The sequence below is a fragment of the Monomorium pharaonis genome, chromosome 1 (genome assembly GCF_013373865.1).
Source record: "Monomorium pharaonis isolate MP-MQ-018 chromosome 1, ASM1337386v2, whole genome shotgun sequence".
Lineage (NCBI taxonomy): Eukaryota > Metazoa > Arthropoda > Insecta > Hymenoptera > Formicidae > Monomorium > Monomorium pharaonis.
In genome coordinates this window covers 23,191,245-23,216,725 of record NC_050467.1, presented here as the reverse complement: position 1 = coordinate 23,216,725, position 25,481 = coordinate 23,191,245, and the positions used below count along the sequence as shown (strand labels likewise).

Sequence of the window (25,481 nt, the reverse complement as noted above, 5' to 3'; positions counted from 1 at the left end):
GGCAGATAACCAATTAACACACTTTCCTATGATAAACTTATTTTTTTAGTATATTATTCTTTATGCATACATGCTACAACTACATGTATAGCATTATATCATTTGAAAATTATTTATAGCTTGCAGTTCAGAGATTATATACTTATCAAATGTCATTTTGTAACAGCAAAACATAAATATAACGTTACATTGGTTATTTATTCAGTTTGTGATCTGTAGTCAAGAAAAAGACAGAGAATGATGAAATTATCGTCAAGTGACGATAACGGGAAATTACCGCTCAGTACTTTCCTCGTGTCATCAAAGTTGCATGAAATTTTAAATTTTAACTTCGCAATTTTAACATTTTACATGGTAATGCGCGTACATTTGTGCATGCGTCACATCTTCGAAGAGCGAAGGACGCGAATTTGCCAAACAAAGCCGAGGACATAAATTAAACTTAAAACGAGAAGGTGGCAAACAAGGACCGGACCGATAAAGAAAAATTTCTCTTCAAGGTTTTCCACGATGCTCCCAACGATGGGCGAGTAACCCATCCTGGAAAGTTGAGAACGTTGACCACCACGATTCAAGTTTGATCGAGAATTCAACAAGATTTAACTCCTGTAATATTTTTTACAAACAGGATAATATTTTTTATTAAAAACTGGAATAATTTTTTCTTTTAATTAAAAGTTAATTAAATACTGTAATGCATTTTCCTCTTTGACGTCTAAGACTTAAATATTCGATTTGTTAATAAATGAATTTTGAAATTCTATTATCTTTGTTTTAATTTTTATATATAATTCCAAAAATTATTAATATATACAATTATAATGTATTTTTTAAAGTAAAAATAATTTTTATTTCAGCAATCCAAACTTGTAGTTATATCATATTTTTATATCACATTTTCAGGATCTTAAAAAATCACTTTTTTGTAATTATTTGTGTATGTATATTCGCATTCAAGAATAATAATTTTTATAACACAAAAATCTGTTGATACGAAAACCTGTCTTTCTCCCCCCAAAAAAGCGATATGCGACAAGGCTGAAAAGTGCCATTATCGCGGGAGAAGCGCGCGAAAACGAATAGATAATGAACGGCGATGTCGTCATTACACAAAACGAATGGAGGAAGAACGACGACGGGGATCTCCGAGCGATAGGGAAGAAGGGAGAAGGAAAAAGAGCGAAACTCCTTTCCCCTACTTCTCTTCCGAGCTGAAAACAAGGAAGAAAAAGACGCATCTATATAAAGACGTACATAGACCGCTACTCCGGACGGTCTTGACAAGTCGTCGCCGGCCAACAGTTTGCGGTCACACCTGCCTCATCTTCCCGATATCGCATTGATTTTGGAAGAAAATCGCGCATTACCGTGATCCGCGAGGTGCTGTAACCAAGATGCTGCACAGATTCACGGTACTCGCAATTTTCGCGGTGGCGGCTGTGTCTGCTACAAGTCCGCCGCGAATATGTAAGTACTTCATGGAAATTGATGAGATTGATTCGCAAAAATATGTTGGAAATATATTACACGCAGTCGATTATCTGGTAGTAAATAAAAATTTTTTAACTGTCCGTCTTCTCCGATTACATTTGTAAATTTGAAAATCAAATATGATCTTCAAGCTGTCATTCTGTCACACTTCCATGTTTAATCGCCGCGGGTAAAATTATATATTTTTACCGTCAAGTGTCTGCAATTAACAGAAAACTTTTACATATTTTTTAAAAACTATCATACATTTTTAACTCTTGTGATCATAAAGTTCAAATGTTTGAGTTTAATTTTATAGTTTCAAATATAGATGCAACAAAAATAAAATTATTAAACATCTAATAAAGTAAACAAAGATGTATATTGAGTCGCCAATTGGATTTTTTTATGAAACTCATTTATAAAACACATGAAAGAAGTGTTAACGCTTCTTTTACATTTCATTGTTTCAATTTACGCTTCGTAAAAGGTTTGTTAACGCTTCTATTACTCTCCCTTTACATTCAACTTACGCTCCGATTTTACATTTTCGCCAGGGGTAATGTGCATCCCTGAGATATACTCGAAGGAATGCGTCAAAATGAACGAAGAAGCGGAGAGCAAAGGTATCGCGATATCGTGTATTTCGGGGCGCGACAGATATGACTGCATTGAACGGGTTGGCAGGGAGGAAGCAGACATTGTCGCAGTAGATCCTGAAGATATGTATCTCGCGGCGAAAAATAAGCTAGCTGAAACGGCTAAATATAGCGTCGTCGAACAGGTAATGCATTCAATATTTTTCAAAATTTAATAAATTAGAAAAAAAGATCTTTAATCATAAAGCTAACACGATTTAAAAAAGTAAACTTAAAATAAGAACTAAGGACATAAGAATTAAAACAGAAAAATAGAAACTTGAATGCAAAAATTAAAAAATGTTTAATACAATTATTACTACTGATATAAATATTATTTATAAAATAAAAAGAAATTGTATTTAAATAATTAGAAAAAATATTACGGATATATAAAGGTATTACGGATTATTTATTATTTATTTGTCTATCAGATAAGAACAAAAGAAGAACCTGATGCACTATATCGTTACGAAGCGGTAGCCGTTATTCATAAGGACCTGAACATTAACAACGTTCAGGATTTGAAGGGTCTTAAGTCCTGCCATACTGGCGTGGGTCGTAATGTTGGGTACAAAATTCCCATCACGAAACTGACTGCGATGGGCGTGCTGACCGACATCAACAACCCGGAATATTCCGCTCGCGAGAATGAACTTCGCGCTCTGAGCACGCTCTTCGACAAAGGCTGCCTAGTGGGCAAATGGTCACCCGATCCTGCCATCAATCAGAGGCTCAGTAAGTGGCGGTAATCTTCGAAATTTGCAACGATTGTGTCATGTAGGTGAACCTACCGTCGGCAAACAATATTATCAACTACAAAATAACACGTACTTAGATTGACTCGCTTCTTTCGAGGCACGAGCTAATTTTCTTGTATTTATATAAAATCAAATTACAACATTGTGCGAATTAAAATAACCGTGGTTCAACAAACTGCAATGCAAATAAAGTAGTTACGTTAAGTAGAAAGTAAAACTGCGTTGCGTAAACTGAACTTACATTTCTTCTGGTCGCAATTGACTTTTCTCTTCTACAAATGACGAAATTAACTGTTAAAGTAGCATTTTGACAGCATCGTAATGCGTCGATTTTTAATCAATATCTATTTATTTTCTATAAAATTTAACCCAAACAATTTAGAATTCATAAGGATTACAAATAAATTCTACTTTACAAAAATTGACAATAATAATTGAAATTAGGATCAATAAAAATGTCAAGCATGAAGATAAGATTACCTATATCGTTCTCCTTTTTCAGAGGAAACATACAGCAACATGTGTGCTCTTTGTGAAAAACCAGACGTGTGCGATTATCCGGACATATACTCCGGATACGAAGGAGCTCTACGCTGTCTGGCTCATAATGGCGGTGACGTCGCCTGGACGAAAGTCATCTACGTGAAGCGTTTCTTTGGTCTTCCCGTCGGAGTTACACCGGCGATGCCGACATCCGAAAACCCGGCTGACTTCCGATACTTCTGCCCGGACGGCAGTAAAGTGCCAATCGATTCAAATACGAAACCGTGCACGTGGGCCGCCCGACCGTGGCAGGGATACATGATCAACAGAGGTGACACCTTCAAACGGGATGCTATCCAAAGAGTGCGTGATCTGTTTCCTAAGTATCCATCCAATTAGTCACTGAAATATCCATTTAAAATTTATAAAAACGTTTTTGTTCAGAGAGTCATATCCATTCAAATATCCATTTCAGTGATTAATTGAATGTTACACAGAATGAGGATATGACTCTCTAAACAAAAACGTTTATATATATATTACGTGATACTCTAATAAAAATCCTGTAGAATTATGTTCTAATGAAATAAGAATATTATCATTAATTTTAAATTTTCAAAAACATTGTTATATCTATCTACATTTTGTATAATAATTCTGTTAATAATCAATATTTTAAATAAAAAACTTAACATTTTTATTCACTAATATTCAATCGACTCAATATAAAACATATAATATTAAAATATTATTTATGTTAAAAAACACTCAAATATCTATAGACACACACACATACACATACATACATACATATATATATAAACATAGTATACATATATATATATATATATATATACATATATTTAAACATATTATACATATATATAAACATATCATATGTATTTTTAGGACTTAACACAACTCAGTCAACTTGGCGAAAATGAGAAAGCGAATTGGTGGTCGGATCTTCTGCTACTCAACGAGAAGACCCTGGCTGTTCCCGCACCACCAGTATCGCCGGAAGAGCACTTGATAAGTGCAAAATACATGGACGTGATCGAGAGGAATTCTGGAGCACCAGAAAGAGATGCTCGCTGGTGCGTTTGGGATGAATATTCGCTGAAGAAATGTCGCAGTCTCGCTAGAGCCGCGTTCTCGAGGTATAATTACATGTAGTACAAGACACGTTAATATTGATTCTTAATCAATTAACTTACTTTGAAATAAATATTTTATTGTCTTTCCATTTAAAGTCAAACAAATTTTATTAATTAAGTATCAAGAACAAAAATAAATAAAATATGAATTTAATTAATAATAAATCCCTTAATAATAATTGTTTAGAACTTAGATCTAGATAATGAAAATGCAAGCACTTTTATTATATTTCGACATGTATTGTATTACATGTATTGTAATTTTTACAGAGACGCTAGACCCAGATTTGATTGCATATTGGAGAAAGATGAGACTGCTTGCTTAAAGGCCGTTAGGGACAATGGAGCAGACATCACAATAATTGACGGTAAATCGGTAAAACGCGCAATTAACGATTACAATGCGAAACCAATTGTCGCCGAAACTTATGGTGAAGGATCAACAAAACTGAGCGAGCGGCCAGCACTTGCTGTTATCAAGAGTGGCTCCTCCATAAATGGATTGAGTATGTAGCTAAATTATAAAATTTACAACCAATAAAATTATCATAAGATAAAACATATAAAAGTGTCTAAAAATTGGAATTAATTTTATATTAAGAAAAATATCAATTCAAGACGATATTAAAGCTAAATTTTGGCAAAAAATATATCTATTATTTAAATATTTAAAGGCAGTTTGAAAAAAAGTAGCTCTATATAAATCTATAAAAATTTATACAAATTTCTATGGGCGTAATTGTCAATATACTTGTTGACAGGCGATCTTAGAGACAAGCCGTCTTGTCACAGCGGCTACGTGGGCGATTACGCTGGCTATTATGCACCGGCTCATACACTCAAGCTTAACGGGCTTATTAAAGAACTTAATGAAATGGATACCTTCTTTTCTAAGTCTTGTGCTCCCGGCGCGCCACTTAACTCCTTGTCCTGTCAATTGTGTGTTGGCAATATCAAGACCGACGATGATCAGGCGAAAGAAGCGACAAAATGCAAACCTACAAATGCCGAATATTACAACGGCGGAAAAGGAGCGCTTAGGTAATATTGCAACATCTTTATCATTTTTATGCAAGCATTTTCAGCTAATTTGTATAAATAATGGATACTTAATTTATTCTTTGTAATCTTCAAAGAGACATTAATTTGCATCTTTTTTTCAGATGTTTAAGGGATGGTAAAGGAGACGTTGCATTCTTACCTTTAACAGCTTTGCAACAACTCGGTAAATATATTTTTCTTAAACATATTCTACACATTACACGTATATAATTACATTTCTACCGCTTCACGGATTATGCACATTATATATATATATTTTTTTTTTTTAGATAACGAGAAAGACGACGCCGGCAAACGCGAAGATTATGTCTTGCTCTGCCCGAATGGCGGTCAGGCGCCCATCAACGAATGGGAACGTTGTAACTTAGGATTGGAGCCACCAAGAATAATTGTTAGCTCGGCCGGAAAGAGCCCGAACGCTCTCGAGGAATTGAAACATGGCATTTTGGCTGCGAGTAGCTTGTACTCCAAGAATCCGGGTCTATTACGTCTCTTTGGAGCCTGGGGCGATAAGCCTAATGTATTATTCAAAGTAAGATTATTTCTTATTTAGCTAAAATAATTAATAGAGATCTCGAACTATTGAATTTATACAAAAATATTAATTCATTAAAAAGTGTGTTATAAAAATTACACACACATATATGACATTTTAGAGTAAAAATTAAAAGATGTTATTTATAGTATTAAAAATAATCAAGACTTTTTATCTTTTTTGCAATATATAATTCTTTAAATTTGATTAAATGTAGTTAATACAAATAAACAAGATACTTACAAATAAATAAGATATTATTTGTAAAAGAATAAATATTATACGGCATTGTGTATTTTTAGGATGACACGAAGGAATTGGTGTCCATTGACAACACATGGGATAAATGGGACGCTTGGGCAAATATTTAATAGGGCTAGGTCACTCATTAAAACTTGATGATTAAAAAGATTCAATACGACTTGATAGCTTTGGATCATAATATGTGATATTGCTACCCTGTTGCCGTCGCTGAAAAATTATCGCTATTAAGTCATATATCAATAACCCGAGAGAACTATTAGATAAATAAAATACTGTCGATAACCTTGCTTATGTTATTACACACTGACAAGTAGCATATTACCGCAGTAGAGATTACACACTTCAATGTCACGACCATCTATCTTTTAAGGAGTCTTGCCAAGCGTGAACTTGAATCAAACGCTTGCTTCTTTACACTTTCGATAATAAAAATATATTTTTTTCCGACAATACGTGTACATTATTATATTTCTTTTCACATTAACTTTATAAAATTGTTTTTTGATAAATAGTTTTTCAACAAATAAAAAAATTTTTCGTAAAACTTGAATGCGACCAGCGCGATTTACATAAATATAAAAAACATATTTGGTATAACAAAATAAATAACATATCTAAACAACATTATCTGAGAGTACGGGATCTGTTCAAGTGCTGCATACGTCCGGGCATAAGGATAAAAAGTGCGAGGAGAATCCACCCACACATATTAAAAGTTTGCAAATGATACAGAAGACAAAAAAAATCTGTCTATTTATTCTTTTAAAAAGATTTAATACAAGCTATAAGGAGTTTTGATATAATCTATTTCTTTCAATTAAAATGAACAAGTACAAGCGAAAAGAAACCTTGAGCGAGGATATAAACAGCGGGGAAGAACGTCTCAAGAAAAATATCAAGGAGAGAAACAGTTTTGGTAGTTGTCTCAGGGAAAAGGATGAAAGCAAAAAGCGCAACATTGCCATGCCAGCTGGTGCCGGAGCTGCTTAAGCACCAAAAAGACTTAAAATTATAAAGACTGATATAAGAGACAAGCTGATACTTAAATTGAGAATTAAGCCTTGTAGGAAATACTTAGAGAAACGTGAGAAGCAGTTGTTGCACTTGGCAAAGAAGCATGAAAAGGCAAGGGAACTCGAGCGTACACAGCACTATCACATGATCCTTGAGAATGTTAAAATAGAACTGGATATGGCAGAGAATAATTTGATCAGATGTCTCTAGCTTTTTCGTTTTAGCACTAAAAACAGAAAAGCTCAACAATATAATCTTCTCATGGAGGATAATCTAAATAGCATTATTAGCAAAAGTAAGAAGATACAGAACGATAAAGCTTGAAAATCTTTTCCGCAATTTTGATTAAACCGCGATTTTCTTCAGTTTATCATAAAGAAAATTGGTTACCCCACCGTATTTGCTGTGCATGTATTTCTTATAAACAACATTTGAACCAGTCCTATCGTGTTTCAGGGCGTCTCGTATCATAATTTGTTTTGTAGAATTCATCACTTGTTCTTCCCATCTAAAAATAAATAAATTGTGAATTAATACATCTTGCAAAATTTTAAATTAATTCCTTCTTGCAGAATGTGTCATGAATTATATCTTCTTTGTTGCAAAACCATAATCTATACAGCAAAGATTGCAAGATTGCAACATTGCAAAAATTGTTGTTATAACATTGCTGCAAACTTCTGTACTGTATGAGATAGCTGTTCTTTAAAAAAAATATAACAAATATGCATTCGTTTAAGAAAGAGAACAAGATAGCCGTTACATATTTATTTGCCAATCTCTCTTTCTTACTCTGTAAGTGACTGTTTGGATCTCCAAACTCGGAACCAGTCTCCATCCATGTTAACATCACTCGAATATTCTAAACAAAGCGTTAACTCTGTTGCAGCTATCGCTATCACATACGTTGGAATATCACATAAACTTTCATCTAGCATAGATATATCGATCTATAAAAAAAAACTACTTATTTATCTCTCTACATATTTACCATATTAAAAATTGTATTGCTTTATACAACTTAAATATATAATTACCATATAACTACCGCAAAAGAAAAGGCGTACGATATTATTTGGCTTAATAATATTAGATTGAATATCTCGATTTACATTCAATATATAATATGAAAGTAGTGAAAACGGATCAGCAAATCGTGTATTGAACTTAAGAACAGAAAAAATCTTCTTTTCAAACATTAACAAATATTTCTCCTGATTAGTATATAAATCCTTCGCCAGTTGCAGTATTGCAGTCGCCTAGGAATATTATATTAATTTCTATTAAATATATTTAAAGAATTTGTATTAAATCTACAACTATGTTAATGATTTAGTTATAATAACATTTTAATCTTTTGCAGGCAAAGAATTATATTACCGTTGGTATTTTATTAGGTGCTTCTCGCTTAAGAATTATCCAGAGACACGCCAAAGCCAGTAATTGTACATCATTTACTTTTACCACAATTCGATCAATAGCTACATTAAACAATTTAACTGTCTGATAAATAACATGCGACGGGTACTGATAGTGTGCCTGAGAATTATCATAATCGAAGAGAATAATATAATTTTTATGAATATATTTCATTATTCTAATTAATTTTTAAAAAATCTCACATGATTAATAAATATAAAAATAATTTTTAGATATATGACCTCAAAACAAATTTTTATATTGCATATAATAAGTTTTCATATTATATAGAAACTCTAATTGTGTCACGTTGCACTTACGCCAAGACGAATGATATATTTCACGATGATTCTTCTCTGTTCTGCGTTTATATTTTCATGTAGAAAACGAGAGGTAAGTCTCGGAGCATTCTTCTCTCTGTCACGTTCGGTATCTGGTACATCCTGCAAATAATCGCGTACAATGTTGCAAGTAACTTCGTACAATGTGTAGTAATCATCAAGCTCATCCTCCTTGATCAATGCTTTCTCTTTCGTTACACATTTTACATAACGCACCTTTTCGACAAACATGAAAAATAATGAAAGATAAAAAAATCTTTAAATAAACAAGATAAAATAAGAATTATTTTATTTATTATAGACAAAATCAGATATTTTCATTATTTTATTTATTAAAGCATATGCTCTTTGTAATTATCAAACTATACTTAATTCACATATTAAACTAATGTTAATTTATACCAAATGTATTGTCATATTAACAACATGTATATATATATATACATATATAACAGATTATATTTCAAACAAATAATATTTTAATATTTTCTACAAATTCTATTTTTATACCTTCGTTGGAGTCAACGGCTGGAGAAGAGAACCCTCTAAAGGTGTTACGCTTGCAATAGAGCAATTTATGTTCAAACTATAATCACGGTTTATGGGTTTATTTACTATAGCTCGATTATTATCCTGAGTTTCCTTAGAAGTAGAGCTTTTAAAAAAATATGTTTGCAACAATTTAAAATTTGATTCTATACTTACTTTACTTTAATTTATCAGAAACAATTTATCATAAAAATAATATTACTTTTAATTAATAATTACAAATAATTTATTAATAATATATTTTGTTCTCGTGAGTTTTTATGGGTTACCTTACGCCAGTATCAGCTTGTACAGTCAAATATGAACAATTTTGTAAAAAGTCTGTAATTTTGTTTGATACATGTTTGAGTACAGTTTTCAAAGGATCATCTTCCGCTTTTTGCTCAATATTTTCGTTCAGATTATTTATCTGATATTGTGGCATTTCGGATTGCAAATCCATGGATCTAATATCAGAGCGCTTTCGTAATTTGGTTTTAGCATACACATTATTATTATTCACATTGGCCGTTATGTTTTTGGGCACAGTACCAGCTGAAAAAATTTACAAATAAGAGAATCTTTTTAATTCAGATTCGTCCAAATACATTAGATTTTTATTATTATACTTGACTAAAGTACTAACTATGTGATTTCCTCATTTTCTCGCTCCATATTTGCATACTCGCAAATGTTCGTTTTTTAACGTCATCCGTTAAATGTCTGGCTTTTTTAACGTCTATAACACTTTGTGCGCGTTGCAATGAAATCCTTCTGGTTTCAGAATAAGATCTATAGATGCAATATAATCCATTAATAAATATAACAAATAGACATTGATAAAATCAATATATATAAGTATAATAATAAAAATTTCTTATTTAATATTTCCGCATTAATATTTCAATGACTTAATTTAAAGCATAAAATAAGAAGATAAAATGTTACTAAGTTGCTCACATTTTACTTATAAATTGTGAAAAATTGAAGAAAGACTTAAAGGACATAAGAAATGTATAAAAAGAAACATAATATTTTGCTTTTGCTAACAGAGGAGCAGATATAATAATAAACATTAAATAAGGTCAGATGTAATGTAATAGCAAAAGTCGAACATCTTCAAACTGTTACAATTTAAAAAATAAAATCTAAGCATTTTATATTTATGTAATATTTTTCTCTTGCTATGCATTTTAAATCAAATAACAAATAAATTATATTATACTCTCTGTATCTCTATAAATTATAATATATTATATATAGATTTGTTAAAACTTTATTTATTCTTATATCAAATTACCTTCGGTTTTGAAATAATTTGCTATTCGACTCTACTTGAATCGGTTTATCCAAAGGAATTTTATTTCGAGAATTACTTGTCGAACGTGCTCTACAAAAAAAAATAAAACTTTTTTTAGAATTAGCTTATTAAAATCCTTTATTTCGTGTAGGTATAACGCATTAGAAAGAATTAATCAAGTTTAATCAAGTTTAATTCAATTCTTCAAAACGCAGTTTTGTATTTTTAGAACGAAACTAATTTTTTGTGAGAAATTCTCACCTGCGTGTAAAAATGCGTGAATAAGGAGCAATTTTAGCTTCCGCTACTTCAGTCGTCGCTACAATTGTCTTTTCAAGCTCTATGTTATCTTGCCTTGCTCTGATCTCTTTTCTACATACATCTTTTCGCACACGCGAACGTGATCGAACGTTTTCGTCATTGCTATCATGATAAATCTGGAACTTTAATTTGCCAAAGCAAGAATTTTGCACCGACGTCGTACGAACGGCCGCATGATTTTCCGTGTTTAACGATAAGCCTTTCTTCTTTCCTTCGTTCTTGCCTTCGGTTTTACCATTTTGCACAGTACACGCATTTTCCTTACCCATAGATAAAAGATACTTCTCGGCTAACTCTTTGTGATATTCCGACAAAGAAATCTTTGTCGACATGATTTAGTGTTCAAAAATATAATTAAGCTAATTTATCATTAATTAACAGTAACAGTGTAACAATTATTAATCTAATGACAAAAATTAAAGATAGACTGATATTTGATGGAAGCACTTGTACAAGACTCGACTTTAACTTGTTCATCGATAAACTCTCTAGAAACGACTGCCAGGTCGATGTATATACGAGTTTTCGTCCTGACCGTATGTGTATTGTTACCCTGATGTAAACACAGCTTTATGAGTTCTCAAACGCAACACGGAGAATTCGAAATCAGGAGTAATCTATCCGTTATTTTGCATGTAAAAATGAAAAAAATTGAAGGCGAACATTAAAAACATTAATTCCAATAAAGTGGGGATTTATCAAGAGATTTATACACTCTCAATAAAAACCCACAATATAAAAGCGTTTTATTAATTAACTTCCTCATTTTTTAAAGAAATAAATAAATAATAAACAGCTTAACATACTTCTTTCGTTTGTCTAATTTTCTTGATTTTTCTTTACTTTAAAAAAAATTAAATCCTATTAATTAAATCCATGTTTTTAGATATTAATAAATTATAGATCAACCAATAATACAATATATAGTTAATAACAATAATAACTTTAATAACTTTTACTGGGATGTAAAAAACATCCCAGGTAATTGTTTATAAAAAAAATAAAGTGACTATTCCGAAGTTAAAATGTAACGTCTTAGCGACGTAATATCATATTTATCTTCGGTTGCTGTGGCTTATTTACTTCTTGCTTCATTCGGTGATTGGGAAAATTCTTGAAGATAACGCGTTCTATAGCGCAAATGAAAAAGCTAATAAATAATATAGCGACTATAAAAAGTAGCAATGGCACTATGTCGCCGATCTCCACCGATTTCCACGATGATTTTGCCTATAATCAAAGATAAATGTATCGACTCGTTTATAAAATAATAGTATCATAAATTTTCTAAGCGTGCGCACATTCTCTCTGCTTAGCTGGACCGACCATTGTGTCTCCAACAAACGCTGCAAAATTCCATTGTCCCTTAATTGAAGAATACTGTAAGAAATAAAACAGATATCTTTTATTCTTTATCAGAATAACATCTTAATTCGCGTTACAGAAGCTCGCACGCACTTTGCATTAATGATACCACGGTACGGGCTATTTGGTTGTAGAGCCATCGCTATGGTGGTCTGACTGATGGCATCCAATTTCTCCAACTTGCAGTCTACCTTCTGCTGCAGCAATGCTGCCATGTTATCTAGTGTCATAAAGGCATATTTGTCCTCCTTACAAACGCGCTCTAAACCGTCCAGATAATTACTCGGCAAACCAGTTTCTTTCATTAATACCTCATCGAACAGCACTCTCAATGTTTTATCCGATGTATTCTGTTATAATCAAATTATCTCAAATTAATTAGTTGCACGTATAGTTTTTCATAAATAGGATTTTTATTAATAAAAACATTTTTAATTTAATTAATTATAAGATAAATCATTGTGACATTTTACTTCAATATATCTCCCCTGTAGTAGTTAATTTTATGACAAAGAAATAACCTGAGAATTATTATTTTAAGTACCTGGAAAAAAGTAAAGTCGGATGAGTCACCGACCACGCCGAAACGATAAGTTCCATCTTTCAAAAGACCGTCCATAGTCGTAAAGGGCATAACAAAAGTTTTAACGGCAAGGTAACTAATCAAGGCAGCGGAATACGCCGCTAAGATCACAACTGCCGCTAGATGAATTATCAACTGTACCATTCTTATGGGATCCAACGTCGATTGTTTCATACCTGATATTATTCTTATAAGAATCTTATAGTGATCGCGCATTTAAAAAATTTTGCCGAAATGAGAAAAGTGCAAACACTCGAAGAGGAAACAGTGCATAGAAGTTGAAATTACCTTGACTACAAAACGCTCCTACAATAAAAAATAAGATTTCTGTAAATCTTGAATGTTCGTCATCTGGAAGATACGGGGACAAAAATGCAAATAGTCTCTGAATGAACACAATTGATCCACTGAAAAGTATGATGAATAAAACGATGGCGCCCCAGATGTCCGCGGAGAACGGTGCTGTGTAAGCATTCCATTTTAGATCGGACGTCGCAGGCCTTTTAATATACGCACGACATCTTAAAACAGAAGGAACAGAGGTAAATAATAGATTTTAATTACATTATCTTATAGCTATTGAGAACTCGCAAGTGTATACATTGGTTTTTGATAGACTTGACAAGACCTAATGTTTCAGGATTTAAATTTAATACGTCTGACACTAAATCAAGTAAAATATATTTCCTTAAAAATTCATTAATTTTGCACAACTTTTAATTACGCATTTACGCATTCTGCTTATTAGATACAAATTGTTTTTAATAACTAAGCAGTAGTTTATTAAACTAAGCAGCAAATATCTCAAACCTGACATTAAAATATTGTTTAGTTCGACATTTCGTCGTTTAGAACTTTAAAAAGAAGAAATATACTACTTGGTTGTGTAAATAGGCGTTGTAAAACTGATAGCATCTAATCTATCCGAGGTCATCATAAACTCCGTCGCCGCAAAGTCGACATCGTTATTAATCAACATCCCGACAGCACCTGTACACGAACCGTCTGGTAGACACGATCCCCACGTTTTGGCCTCCTTGTAGGTGAATCTGCAGCACAGTTAAAGATACAAATAATTTTTGTGGTCGGCAATTTTCTCGCACCCTGTATGAGAAAGGAGTAATCAATTAATTGCAAAAGACAATTGTATGTTTTTTTCTGAAGAAACTTCATAGCGAAAAAGCTGTCAAGATCAAAATTAAATAATTAAACAATTATGTCAAAAAATTATTAATAACTCTTTCCGTACAGCAATAGCTGCTGTAACAATTCCATAACAAAAGGAAGAAGGGTACAGAATGAAGGAACAATGATAACGTCATGCTGCGCAATCTTACTACAAAATGGAACAGTTTAAAAAAAATTAGGACGACAATGTAACCTCTTTTAAAACATTATATAATCATATTACATCATAATTTTTATCGAATTTAGTAATAGATATTTAAATAACGTGAAGACAAAAAATAATTACATCTTAGTTATTTTATTAAATATAAATTAAATATCAATTTAAGCTATCATTCCTATAATAATGTCGTAATTTATTTTATTTGTTACATAAATTAAGTTAATTTTTAAAATTAATAATTTCTCTACCAAATACCATATTAACAAAATATGTTTTAAATATGTTTTAATAAATGTATGAATTAGGTTTCGTCCATTGTATAATCCAAGAACTTATTCGGAAAGACGTCGAAGAACCGGCACTGGCCGAAAAAGAGACATTTTTGAAGAAAAGGGGGCGGCTAGTGAAGACGAATATTTCCGAAGGGAAACCGCGAGACAACTACAAGAGCTCAGAGAGAAGCAAGAGCAACTTAAAGAAGAAAAGAAGAATAAAAAAGCAAAGGAAAATGATAAAGCAACGGAAAAAGAAAAGTAAAAGCTCGATTAATCCAATAAAACCAAATATAAGAGACAAAAAAATAATGAAATACATAGAAATATATTACAGTAAAACATATTGTAATAAATATTAACTTCTTATAAGTCAAATAAAATTTTCTTAAATTGTTATAAAACATAATTCAATTTATAACAGCGTTTTTCTATAGAGCGTAATTTTACAGAATTACATACTAACTTCTCTCACGTTTCGTACACGAAACGGTTTTGATCTAATAGTACACTTACGTGCAATTTATTGCTTCCTGCAAAAGCAGTATCACATCCCCAAAAAAGCCACTTATTCTTATTATCTCATTCTGTTCATTATGATGAAGCAGACTGATAGGAGGATCCTATATGTATAAAATTGTTATACTGAAGTTAATATTAAGTTTCTTGAAAAGTCATAAATGTAATAAAGTTTTAAAAAAATATTTAAGAGTATGAGATGATAAGTGATTAACAAAAAACGTAAAGTTATTATGTCATTTTCAAATTATTATGTGTAATGTAAAAATTATTAGTTAATCACTTTCTACTTGGATGTTTGATTGATATTATCATTGTTATAACTTTCTTAGAGAAAATAAGATAAATCTTACGTGAACCGACGTAACACGTATATTTTGGCCAAAAAGATTATTTCTTCTTGAAAATAAACCACGTTTAGGACCTTTCAGACCATCCCTTAAATCCCATACGCCGAACTGCATTGATCGCAGTTCTTTTCCTTTGTCAACTTGATAAACTTCAGTGATGATCTCTCTTCCGATTACATTGGCGCTACTCTGAGCCACCATAAACTTACAGTCAAACGGTACATAAATCTCTAAGAAAAAATCTGCGAGTTTGGTCTCGTTACCGAAAAATACCAGCCAAGTGGGATAAGCCATCGCCAGCCACGTTGAAATTTGCTACATTTTAATAAATAAAATAAACGTTTACACTACCTGTCTGCTTGAAAACTTTCCAAACTTTGTTTTATAAAATAATAAGGAAACAATAGTTCACGATAAAATAATTTTTGAAACTTAAAAATTTTGATTATTCAAAACTTTGAAACACTTTGAAATTGCACAAAATACAACTTCTATTGAGTCTAATTTATTTACTTTGTGCACGCATATTTACTACAATTCGGAAATTCAGAAAGAAAACTTTTTCGTATCCTCATACATATTAATAATTTTTCTCTAATAATAAAAATTATATTATCACAATAACTAAATAGCGAATTAAATCTCGTTAATTTAATATTATTTAAAGTTTTAAGATTAAGAGATAATTACACGTGCAAAATCATTTCTCAAATCTTCATCGTCGTTTAGTATGACGAACAAAGGTCTCTTGATGCGATAAAAATCGTTTCCAACCTGCAAGCAGTCAAACCTCTTCTTCTTTGGCAAAATATAAATGCGTCATGATAATTAGATGCACAAAATGATCCTGCTATTTATTATAGAATTTTATTATAAACATTTCGTTTTAATATTCAAGAATTAATAAATAATACTAATTACAAAAAGCAAATTCTTTTTTTCTAAATGCTCACTCGTGTGTTGAACAACGGAACATCCATATAAGCAGTGCGTATAAAATGAGTCATGCTCAGATATTTGTGAAGAATCAGCATTTGATCGCTTTCCAGTCCTGCAAAGCGCGAACTTTCAATATATGTATACAAAGAATCGGGATGGAATGCATCAACGTGTCCAAATCACTTCAATTAACATAATATTTGCAATAACATTCCATTGTTCTTACCTGTTTTATTAGGATTATGCAGAAGTAGGATGCATGTGTTATTAAAGTAGTCATGTATATGTTTAATCAAGCCTTCGTACACGTAAACCGGCCTGATCAGTTGACCGCACGCGAGATCAAATAACGCCCATATGAGAACGATTAAACCTAAGATAGAATAAAGATCGAGCTTGCAAAACATTTTCCCTTGTACGATCAAATCGCGTAGATGAAATCAACGATCAGCAACGATCAACAGCAGAAATCCTAATTTTAAATCAAGTCAGCTCGATGAAGCTAGGCCAGACACGATACACAATTCCGGATCTGATGTATTTTGCGGTTGCATCCACACTGCATTTTAGTTCAAATGTCAGATAAAAACTCAGTAAGCATGTAATAGTAGTTATTCATGTCGCGCATGACAATTGCTTGACCGTTAGTCAATAAAATTTTATACGCGTGCAGATCGCGTGCCTAATTACAACTTAATTAGATCGGCAAAAACTTTTTCTGCAAAATTAAAGCTCGTGTTGCAAATAATAATTGTACAATTGTGTAGATCAAAAGTATCAATTTTGAGAATCGACTGATTCGAACATGGCGCAAAGAATCGCGTGACTGCACTTCTACGTGCATAATAATTCGAATGCCGATGTAACAAAGTTACTTTCTAAGTAAACACGATCGACTGACACGCACATCGATTCCGCAAGTCCGGAATAAATTATGCATTTGCATTCTTCGTCTATATTTGCTCACTATGCAAACAGAGTCAGACCATTACTCAAACAATTCTTTATACATCGTTTGTATAATGTTGGTAACTCTGAGTGGAATATTATTTAACAATGAGCAAAATGACTTGCAAACTTTGTAAATGAATTTGTACAATTTAAACAACTTATGCTTATTAAAAATTTTCGGTAGCAAAGTGTACGAAGATATTTGGATAATTCATGATTCAATAATCATGTGTCAAAATCTGATTTAAGATGTTTTTCAACAAATTACAGAAATAACGCAGTGTCTAACAAAAATATTTCAACTGTGACACTGTATGACACAGTGTTACACTGCTCGACACAATAAAAAACTGAGAACAAACAGTAAAATATATCAGTGTTACCAATCTGGAAAGAAATTTTACGAAAAATCTTAAATTATCATCTAATTTTTCATTACCAATTATAACATTAAATTGTTGACTTACTTGGAAATATTCAAGATTGTTATTGCTTTAATTTATTTAAATATTTATAAAGAACTTATGCAGTAAACTTTAACGTAAGAGTAGATAAAACTTTAATAGAGGTTTGCAATTGAAACATTTCTCTTATTTACAGCCAAAGAAAAAAATACCGGACGACAATGATTATACCATACTCGCACTATTGCCAGTTGGACAACTCTTATTAAATCAATACAATAAACAATATAATAAAAATATATGGGAAACGTTTATCATGTACAATGTTTCAGAAATTCATGCATGTAGACATTTTGATTAAATAATATTAATAAAGATATTTTACCCGTCCCCCTTCTCCCAAAATCGGATTTCTGTATATTAAATATTCATTACATTTTAGCAAGCCTTTTTCTCTTGTTTTTTCTATGTAAAACTAACTTCTAATAATTGATATATTTTAACTATCTTAACTGTGTCTTAATTATTTTTACTTATGAATAAATTACTTATGACTAAATTAGAACAATTAATTGCTTGTAAGATATTCTAGTTTTTAAGAATATAGTACAATATGTGTGTATTATTTTCATTTTTTTTTTCATTATAGAAAATGCAACTCAACAATGGCAAAAGAAAACCAAAACTGTCATTCTTTGAAAAATTGTAAAGTCTATTGACAATTTATTTCAACAAGGTTCATTTGTGCACGTGTTAGAGTGACACTTTATTAATATTTTAAGTTACGTATCTAGTTTTTTAAAATGTCTTCGCTAAACAACCTGTTATTTTGTTTCACATAGAAAAACCCGGAAACTTATTATATTACTCCAAAATGCAACGATAACAAAAGATGTAAGGTAGGTAGACCGTAAATGTCATCAAGACCATTTTCCATGTGAAATTAGCATTGATAACAGTATATGCGTAAATGCAGTATGCGTCAGTATTGTCCGTGAAAAGTTCCTATCATTAGTTTTACAAATACTGCTTGTCAAGTAAGCAAGTTCGATACAAATAAGCGTGTGCAATTGGATATTTATATAATTAAGATAAAATTAAGAAAAGTTAATTTATATATCGGATAAAACGTAAAACAAAATAATAAATCATCGAGCGCAAATAATCAGAAACAATTAGCAAGTAAAACATTAATTCAAAATATCGCAGTGTTCGCTCCGAACATCATTTGCAATCTTTATCATTCACGGAATTAATTAAGATGACTAGAATGTCAGACTGTCAAAAGATTGCATTAAACTAATTATTTCTGCAAAGATTTCTGCCAAAGATCAACAATAAAAAGGAGTGCGACATACCTCGCCAAAGTGGCTGTCCACGGAGAGTTCCGACCAGGCCTTAAAAAAAGGCACCAGTCGGAATTAACAAAATATTTTCATACTTTTGAATTAAGATCAAAAATACAAAAAATGAAGAAACCATTTCTCATTCTCTGCCTGGCTGTGGCGTATGGAGCCTGTCTACCACATGGTGAAGTGACTGAAATACAATGTAAGTTTTATAATAATGTATTAATAATTATATTATAATATATTAGTGCGTTATTATTTAAAAAGGTTTTAAATTTGATAAAATCACTTTCAAACTTTACAAAATTATAATAATAAACAATGCGTTGTATAAGATAAATGAAATTCTTTACAAATTATGTGGATTAGCAAAACAATATTTAAATTATGTATTTCGTTAAATTCTTCTATCACGCTTTTAAAATAATAAAATTTTAATTTATTCAGAAAAAGCATAATTATATAAAACAATATTCTGATATAAATAATATATATCTTATGTAAATAAAATATAAATATAATTAATGTAGAATTCAAAATATATGTACAAAAGTCATGATATTGTAATAAAAAAGTATTATACATATATTCATTTAAGAGGTCAAAAATATGCGCGCAAAAATAAGATTTTATAAAAAATTAATAATGATTATAAATGCATTTAATAACTTATATAAGATGGATATAGTAGAAAACGCGATAATTAAGGCTTTATTAGTCGTAAATGAAATAAAATTTTAAAATTATATACATAAATGCAAACTAAGATTAATTTAAATATCTACATATAAATTATTTAAAAAATAGTATATAAAATAAAAAAGTCGCAAGTCACAACCTTGACAGTTACAAATCAAGAAATAAAAGAAAAAAAAGAAAATTACAAATAAAATTTTAAAAATACAATTACAATCACTATTAAATATATAACAATCTCTCATTTTGCTCATTGTTTAAAGAATATTACATCTTCATAGAATTGTATGTTGTAGCAATTATCCTTTTATTATATAATTTTTTTCAGACAATGGAGATTATGAAATGAATTTCACAGATGTGCCTTTTGAAAAATTTCACTCAAGGCATAAAAGAAATTTATTATCACCAATTACAGCACCGCTGGATATGACATTACGCTTATGTGGAATTAGTAATGATGCTATACAAACAAGTGTAAACCTCGTAAAATTCATATTTGGAGCATTGACCGGACAAAATGTGTGTCCTAAAACAGAAGGGTCATCCTTAATTTTGTTGATCCCGCAGATGATATTGAATCCTATAAAAGCCGTCGAAACCTTAATATGCTACACTTTCCAAGCAATTGGAAACGGAAGCCGTGCATTAATGACGAAAATATTTGACCTATCTATACAATTTGTTAAATATGTATTTCTACCAGGATTGCATGCGACTTTAAATGCCATAAATAATACTGGTCTTTTACCTCCACAAATCAGCGCTTTGATTGAGGTTTTCAATATAATTTATAAATTTGCACAACTACTTGGATATCTTCCTAAATAAAATTTAATTCCCATTGTTTAAGATACATTGAAAATTATAAATTAAAGAAAAATATATTTGGACTCTTCATTTTACCTTATGCTTTTCAGTTCAATTCAACAAAAGATCGATATATTAATTTTCTGTCGCATGTAATGTTAGGTCAATATGTATATATAAAAGAGAATTAACAAATCATTAAAACACTAAAAATTTTTAAATAAAATTGATGTAGACAAAGACGCATGTTCGCACAATGTAATCGCTATGTTCAAATAATTAAAAAGATTTAAACATTATGTAAATGCAATTGTGCAATTCATACTTTGTGATTCAATTATAAACGTTCAATTATAAACAATTGATTACATATCCTTTTTAAAAATTTTTGTAGATGCTAAAAAAAGAAAAATAAGTTATAAAAATAAAATTAATAAACAATAACTAGTTAGAAAAAATTATTATTTATTTGTATGTATTCTCTTGTATAAACAAAACGTTACTAATATATACAAGATAAGGTTAGTCTCATAAAAAATTATTTCATACATATACAAATATATATATTTCTGTGAAATCTGTCATAAAGAAACATGTTTGAATAAAGATATAGGCAAACAATTTACTTAAGTACCTTTTTCACAGTTTCTAGAAGTGAAAAAAGTTTATTAACTCACACAAACAAAAAATAAATCCTATTTATATATTATTAAGGCTTAAGTTGTAAAACGTAAATATAAATTTCTGCATGATACAAAATTCTTATTTAAGCATTTGTACTCAGAAAGAATCATCATCTGTATACTCATCTTTCTCTAAAATTTTCGAAATTTCTTCTTCGTATTCGTCGACTTCCTCTTCCAACAAATGCGATTCTCCTTCCATAAATTTCGCAAATCTAAAATATTCATATTCATACTGCTAATTTCAACGATGTTATCACATATTGTAAGATATTAGATTTAGCAAGTCGTAACCTTATTGGATTTTTCAGTCTTAAAATTGTCTTCCAAGGATTACATTCCGGACTGGAGCAATAATCCTGTAATTCTTTTAAAGCTTTCTTAGTTTGTCGTATTCCTTCTTCACGATATTGATTTTCATTTAATAATTTTCGCTTTTCCGGAAACACGTTTCGCCTCATTTAAAAAAGAAAAAAATGTATATATTATTTATATTACCTTTCATGTAAAGATAAATTTAAATAATATATTATAGAAAACATTAATATATACACATACACTCGCATTTAACACATAATTTGTTAATGCATACTTGAAAATTTCCCAAAATCCAAAAATGTTCAGTAATAAATAAAAATTATTAAATATTTGACAAATTAATGCGCTTATATATTTCTTACACATTTGTAATAATATTTCTTATATATTTGTAAAATTTTTAATACTAATAATATGTAACAATGCAAAGATAAAATGCATTTTAAAAAATACAATGTTTTATTGCAAAAATTGAAAATACAATAGATACATTATGTTTTATAAAAAAATACTGAAAAAAATTGCTTGAACATATCTCAAGCTTAATAAATAAATATATGTATATAATATATTAGAACCTGCTAAATTAAATAAGCAAATGTAGCATACATAAATTATATTCTGCTAAGCTAAGATTGGGCATTTTGCTGTGGTAGATGATTAAATATATTTAAGTGTTAGCACAACACACTTATTATATGTAGATTCAAACAATTTAAACATATTAAATATCTAAAAAATCATTACAATGTGCGTAAAGATATTAAAAAAGAACACAAACAGAAGTAGAAGAGAAATGTGCATAATGGATTCAAACTTTATTCAAACAGTTAATCTGAAAAATAAGCAATTTTCAAACAATTACAGTTTTGTGCGGCACAACTGGCTATAAAATAATAAATAACAATTATTTTATCAATGCTTACCAATACCTCTTTGCTCGCTCAAATGCTGCTTTTGGAAAATTATAAAAAAGTATAAGTACAACGCAACATGAAAAAGATGCTTCACAGAAGTGACTGCTGTGATAAACCAGTGCCAATCCTACAAGCTATACAAACATTAAACATTTATAATAACAAGTTATAAAAGAAAATCATACAATATAGCTTACCTGCAAAAACCATTGTATTATTTGTTTTGTTCTCACATTGGTAACTGGACCGAAACGATAACAAATTATGAAGCTAATTAAAGATGTAACAAGAACATACCACATCACCCATTCTCTATATTGCATTATAATTAATTGCATATTTTCCCATAATGTTTTAGCAATATAAAAACTCATTGATGCAGCAAATATTAGATACATAGTCTTTCCCTTAATAAAAAAAAATATCAAAAATTATATCAGTTTATCAAAAATTATATTAAAAGCATACATTAAATTAAAATAGCTACCCGTGGTATCAATTTCCCAGCCATATATATTAAAATTATAAGAGATAAGGTAACTCCAAATATTATGCCACAAGCATAATAAAATAATGAATTCCGACTTAATATCTTGGCACACCAAAAAACTGTAATGCCCGTTATCATCATTGTCAGTCTCCAAACATTAATACCTAATGGTAAAGAATGATACATCGCCGATTATATTATATTACAAAATAAAGTAATCTCAAAATAAATTCAAGTATTTACGTGTTTCTATTAAACTCATTATGTAGCCAGATTCATTGGGAGAATCTATGTAAACACCTAAACATGTATCTTCAAAAGGATTGATCTTAAATTGTCTATGTTTTCCTGAATCGAAAAGATTAAGATTCCACGATTTATCATTCTCATCATACTTTTGGTGAATTTCTTGAGGAGTTTTACCATTATACAAAATATAAGAGTCTGAATTGATCTGGAGATCCATCTGTATTAAAAGTTTATGTTATAAATTTGCAAAAGTTTGTCATAAGTATACACATTATCCTGAAAACTTCTTACAGTCATAGTTCTCCACAAATGTGTCAAATACTTTGACGAAGCATTGTGACAATATGTTTTTAGACCAGGATTATTATTTTGTACAACGTCACCTGCACTCAAAAAATGTATTCCTGAAACAGTAAATAAAATACATCTACCAAAATCTAAAAAATAAATATATGTAAAAGGTTGTAATTTTTTCTGTCTATCAATTGTAAGTTAAAAAAGCTTTGAGTGATAACAATAAAACAATATTTCAATAATATATAAAAATACATAACAATGCATATTCCAGGCTCGTAATAACTGATGCAAACGGGTGTTAAATTTAATTGTTAACTGTTAAATATATTTTACAATACAACGCAAAAACCGTACTCTATTCGGAGCATTTTAACGAGTATATATATCGTCTGACATATGTTATCACACAGCTAATTGTCTCGACAACTTTATTATCATTGCCCTTTTCGTCTCCGCAATTTCTAATAATAAGAAACAATTCTATCTATGATAACAGGAGTCGATTTCTTTCGACCAATAGAGGTTAGTTGGAACTTACTTGGCTCCTCGAGAATACGACGCGCGTAAGCGCATTGCGATAAACAAAGGCATAAGAAAATCCATTTCCCCAAAACGACTGCACTATCCATTCTCCCAGTTCGACAGAATTCTTCGTTTACTATCACGTTTGCTACATGCCGCCGAAATCCACCGGTCGTGTGGCCTATATTTGAACGGTGATCCGTCATATGAAAACGAATAATGCAGCGAATCGACCGTTCGACTATTGCGAAGTCTCACTAATCGAGATCTTACAAATGCCATGTGCTTTTGCCTTGGCGTCGTTTTAAGGTGTTTTCAGCACCTCTATGTGCACAAAATGTACACATTGAACTATGTAGTCAAATATCTATGAATCCCGTAGGTAATGTGCACGATTTTTTGGGTCTCTTCTATGCTATGTCCACGTTTATTTGGTTCTGTTTCATGCTATACCGTAAATTTTACAATTATATGCATTCATATTTTAAATCTGTTTTATGCAAATGTGCATAATCGTATTCTATAAAAGTGCAATACCACATATACGATATAAATTCAATTAATTAATTTGATAAAAATTCACTCACCGATCGCTGTCGCTGCTCCTGCTGTCGCTACTCCTGTTGCTGATGCTGCTGCTACTGCTACATTCCTTTTCCGGAATACCGAGTCGCTCCATGGATGCCGCTTTCTACTGACATCATCCTGCTATTCTCGAACCGCACATTAATAATGATCGCCCGATACTTTATTCGGCACCCCGATATTACGGATATTGTAGCACATATCACACACGAGTAAAACGTAAACCGCGCGCGAGAATTTCACTTGGCGCGACCGTTATACATTTGAAAAAATACGTGAAAAGGACGGCTCGTCCGTTAGCGCGACGGCATTCTCAAAACCACTCAACACCGTACCTGCGCACAATGAATTCTGAACGCGAGACAGCACGAAGTCGACAGAGCGTCCGACCGGCGCTGGAGTGGCGTACGTGACTGGACTGGAGCGCGGAGCAACGGACAGCAGCGGCGCAGGCGCGGCGAGTCAACAAGTCGGTCGCCTAGCAACGCCGAGTCTGCTTGCCAGCAGTCACGTACGCTGCTGCCGCCATGTTCCCTCA

The 25,481-nt window shown here is 31.1% G+C and overlaps 6 protein-coding genes across 15 annotated transcripts; 3 read left to right on the top strand and 3 right to left on the bottom strand.

Moving 5' to 3' along the window:
- Nucleotides 1–1,262: 1,262 nt before the first annotated feature.
- LOC105833024 (transferrin) lies at nt 1,263–6,817 on the top strand. The gene is made up of 10 exons (XM_012674420.3): nt 1,263–1,467; nt 2,028–2,254; nt 2,543–2,846; nt 3,372–3,715; nt 4,262–4,512; nt 4,780–5,015; nt 5,271–5,550; nt 5,673–5,734; nt 5,841–6,103; nt 6,409–6,817. The coding sequence occupies exons 1-10, from the start codon at nt 1,395–1,397 to the stop codon at nt 6,475–6,477; spliced, it is 2,109 nt and encodes a 702-aa protein (XP_012529874.2). The 5' UTR covers nt 1,263–1,394; the 3' UTR covers nt 6,478–6,817.
- LOC105833023 lies at nt 6,593–11,980 on the bottom strand. Of its 2 annotated transcripts, none has more exons than XM_012674419.3 (10): nt 11,234–11,980; nt 10,973–11,062; nt 10,319–10,464; nt 9,963–10,227; nt 9,655–9,799; nt 9,124–9,360; nt 8,765–8,923; nt 8,422–8,643; nt 8,177–8,334; nt 6,593–7,892 (listed from the first exon to the last, which is right to left on the bottom strand). In XM_012674419.3, exons 1-10 carry the CDS (start codon nt 11,623–11,625, stop codon nt 7,730–7,732), a joined length of 1,977 nt encoding a protein of 658 aa, XP_012529873.1. In that variant the 5' UTR covers nt 11,626–11,980; the 3' UTR covers nt 6,593–7,729. The 2 variants fall into 2 exon arrangements, with proteins under 2 accessions (XP_012529873.1, XP_036148365.1); XM_036292472.1 differs by having other exon boundaries at nt 9,124–9,246.
- A 235-nt stretch (nt 11,981–12,215) lies between these two features.
- Nucleotides 12,216–19,521, bottom strand: LOC105833018 (glutamate receptor ionotropic, delta-1). 6 transcript variants are annotated; one of them, XM_028192165.2, is made up of 12 exons: nt 19,386–19,521; nt 16,899–17,045; nt 16,687–16,784; nt 16,424–16,507; nt 15,737–16,048; nt 15,381–15,487; nt 14,120–14,290; nt 13,530–13,762; nt 13,203–13,417; nt 12,752–13,008; nt 12,595–12,673; nt 12,216–12,523 (listed from the first exon to the last, which is right to left on the bottom strand). In XM_028192165.2, the coding sequence occupies exons 3-12, from the start codon at nt 16,765–16,767 to the stop codon at nt 12,329–12,331; spliced, it is 1,734 nt and encodes a 577-aa protein (XP_028047966.1). In that variant the 5' UTR covers nt 16,768–16,784; nt 16,899–17,045; nt 19,386–19,521; the 3' UTR covers nt 12,216–12,328. The 6 variants fall into 6 exon arrangements, with proteins under 6 accessions (XP_028047966.1, XP_012529863.1, XP_012529865.1 ...); XM_012674409.3 differs by lacking the exon at nt 19,386–19,521 and having other exon boundaries at nt 16,899–19,330; XM_012674411.3 differs by lacking the exons at nt 16,899–17,045; nt 19,386–19,521 and having other exon boundaries at nt 16,424–16,583; nt 16,655–16,784.
- On the top strand, nt 14,417–15,207 carry LOC105833021. The gene is made up of 2 exons (XM_012674417.3): nt 14,417–14,617; nt 14,898–15,207. The coding sequence occupies exons 1-2, from the start codon at nt 14,562–14,564 to the stop codon at nt 15,127–15,129; spliced, it is 288 nt and encodes a 95-aa protein (XP_012529871.1). The 5' UTR covers nt 14,417–14,561; the 3' UTR covers nt 15,130–15,207.
- On the top strand, nt 19,329–21,499 carry LOC105833020 (the record flags this gene model as incomplete). Its single annotated transcript, XM_012674416.3, has 2 exons — nt 19,329–19,578; nt 20,401–21,499. Coding segments are annotated over 2 exons (753 nt in total), but the record flags the coding sequence as incomplete, so codon positions are not given.
- On the bottom strand, nt 21,334–24,629 carry LOC105833019 (nuclear envelope integral membrane protein 1). Of its 4 annotated transcripts, none has more exons than XM_012674415.3 (8): nt 24,375–24,629; nt 23,831–23,943; nt 23,534–23,756; nt 23,288–23,454; nt 22,998–23,207; nt 22,816–22,934; nt 21,860–22,021; nt 21,334–21,780 (listed from the first exon to the last, which is right to left on the bottom strand). In XM_012674415.3, exons 1-8 carry the CDS (start codon nt 24,562–24,564, stop codon nt 21,663–21,665), a joined length of 1,302 nt encoding a protein of 433 aa, XP_012529869.1. In that variant the 5' UTR covers nt 24,565–24,629; the 3' UTR covers nt 21,334–21,662. The 4 variants fall into 4 exon arrangements, 2 of the variants coding, with proteins under 2 accessions (XP_012529869.1, XP_012529868.1); XM_012674414.3 differs by having other exon boundaries at nt 22,810–22,934; nt 24,375–24,628; XR_003626162.2 differs by having other exon boundaries at nt 21,421–21,780; nt 22,810–22,927; nt 24,375–24,628.
- Nucleotides 24,630–25,481: the final 852 nt, after the last annotated feature.

What these genes read in the sequence shown, in the direction of transcription:
- LOC105833021 (XM_012674417.3), top strand. Translation starts at nt 14,562, where the DNA reads ATGCTGCGCAATCTTACTACAAAATGGAACAGTTTAAAAAAAATTAGG. An exon ending in AAAAAAATTAGGACGACAAT is followed by an intron (nt 14,618 to 14,897) that starts GTAACCTCTTTT and finishes TGTATGAATTAG; the next exon opens with GTTTCGTCCATTGTATAATC.
- LOC105833024 (XM_012674420.3), top strand. Translation starts at nt 1,395, where the DNA reads ATGCTGCACAGATTCACGGTACTCGCAATTTTCGCGGTGGCGGCTGTG. An exon ending in CTCCTCCATAAATGGATTGA is followed by an intron (nt 5,016 to 5,270) that starts GTATGTAGCTAA and finishes ACTTGTTGACAG; the next exon opens with GCGATCTTAGAGACAAGCCG. An exon ending in AACAGCTTTGCAACAACTCG is followed by an intron (nt 5,735 to 5,840) that starts GTAAATATATTT and finishes TTTTTTTTTTAG; the next exon opens with ATAACGAGAAAGACGACGCC.
- LOC105833019 (XM_012674414.3), bottom strand. Translation starts at nt 24,564, where the DNA reads ATGACGGATCACCGTTCAAATATAGGCCACACGACCGGTGGATTTCGG. An exon ending in AATGAGTTTAATAGAAACAC is followed by an intron (nt 23,455 to 23,533) that starts GTAAATACTTGA and finishes CTTTACCATTAG; the next exon opens with GTATTAATGTTTGGAGACTG. An exon ending in TAATACAATGGTTTTTGCAG is followed by an intron (nt 22,935 to 22,997) that starts GTAAGCTATATT and finishes ATGTTTGTATAG; the next exon opens with CTTGTAGGATTGGCACTGGT.
- LOC105833018 (XM_012674409.3), bottom strand. Translation starts at nt 17,079, where the DNA reads ATGTTTTGCAAGCTCGATCTTTATTCTATCTTAGGTTTAATCGTTCTC. An exon ending in AGGAGCGTTTTGTAGTCAAG is followed by an intron (nt 13,418 to 13,529) that starts GTAATTTCAACT and finishes GAATAATATCAG; the next exon opens with GTATGAAACAATCGACGTTG. An exon ending in CGTGGTATCATTAATGCAAA is followed by an intron (nt 12,674 to 12,751) that starts GTGCGTGCGAGC and finishes TATTTCTTACAG; the next exon opens with TATTCTTCAATTAAGGGACA.
- LOC105833023 (XM_012674419.3), bottom strand. Translation starts at nt 11,625, where the DNA reads ATGTCGACAAAGATTTCTTTGTCGGAATATCACAAAGAGTTAGCCGAG. An exon ending in AATATATCATTCGTCTTGGC is followed by an intron (nt 8,924 to 9,123) that starts GTAAGTGCAACG and finishes GATAATTCTCAG; the next exon opens with GCACACTATCAGTACCCGTC. An exon ending in TCTTTTGCGGTAGTTATATG is followed by an intron (nt 8,335 to 8,421) that starts GTAATTATATAT and finishes TTTTTTTTATAG; the next exon opens with ATCGATATATCTATGCTAGA.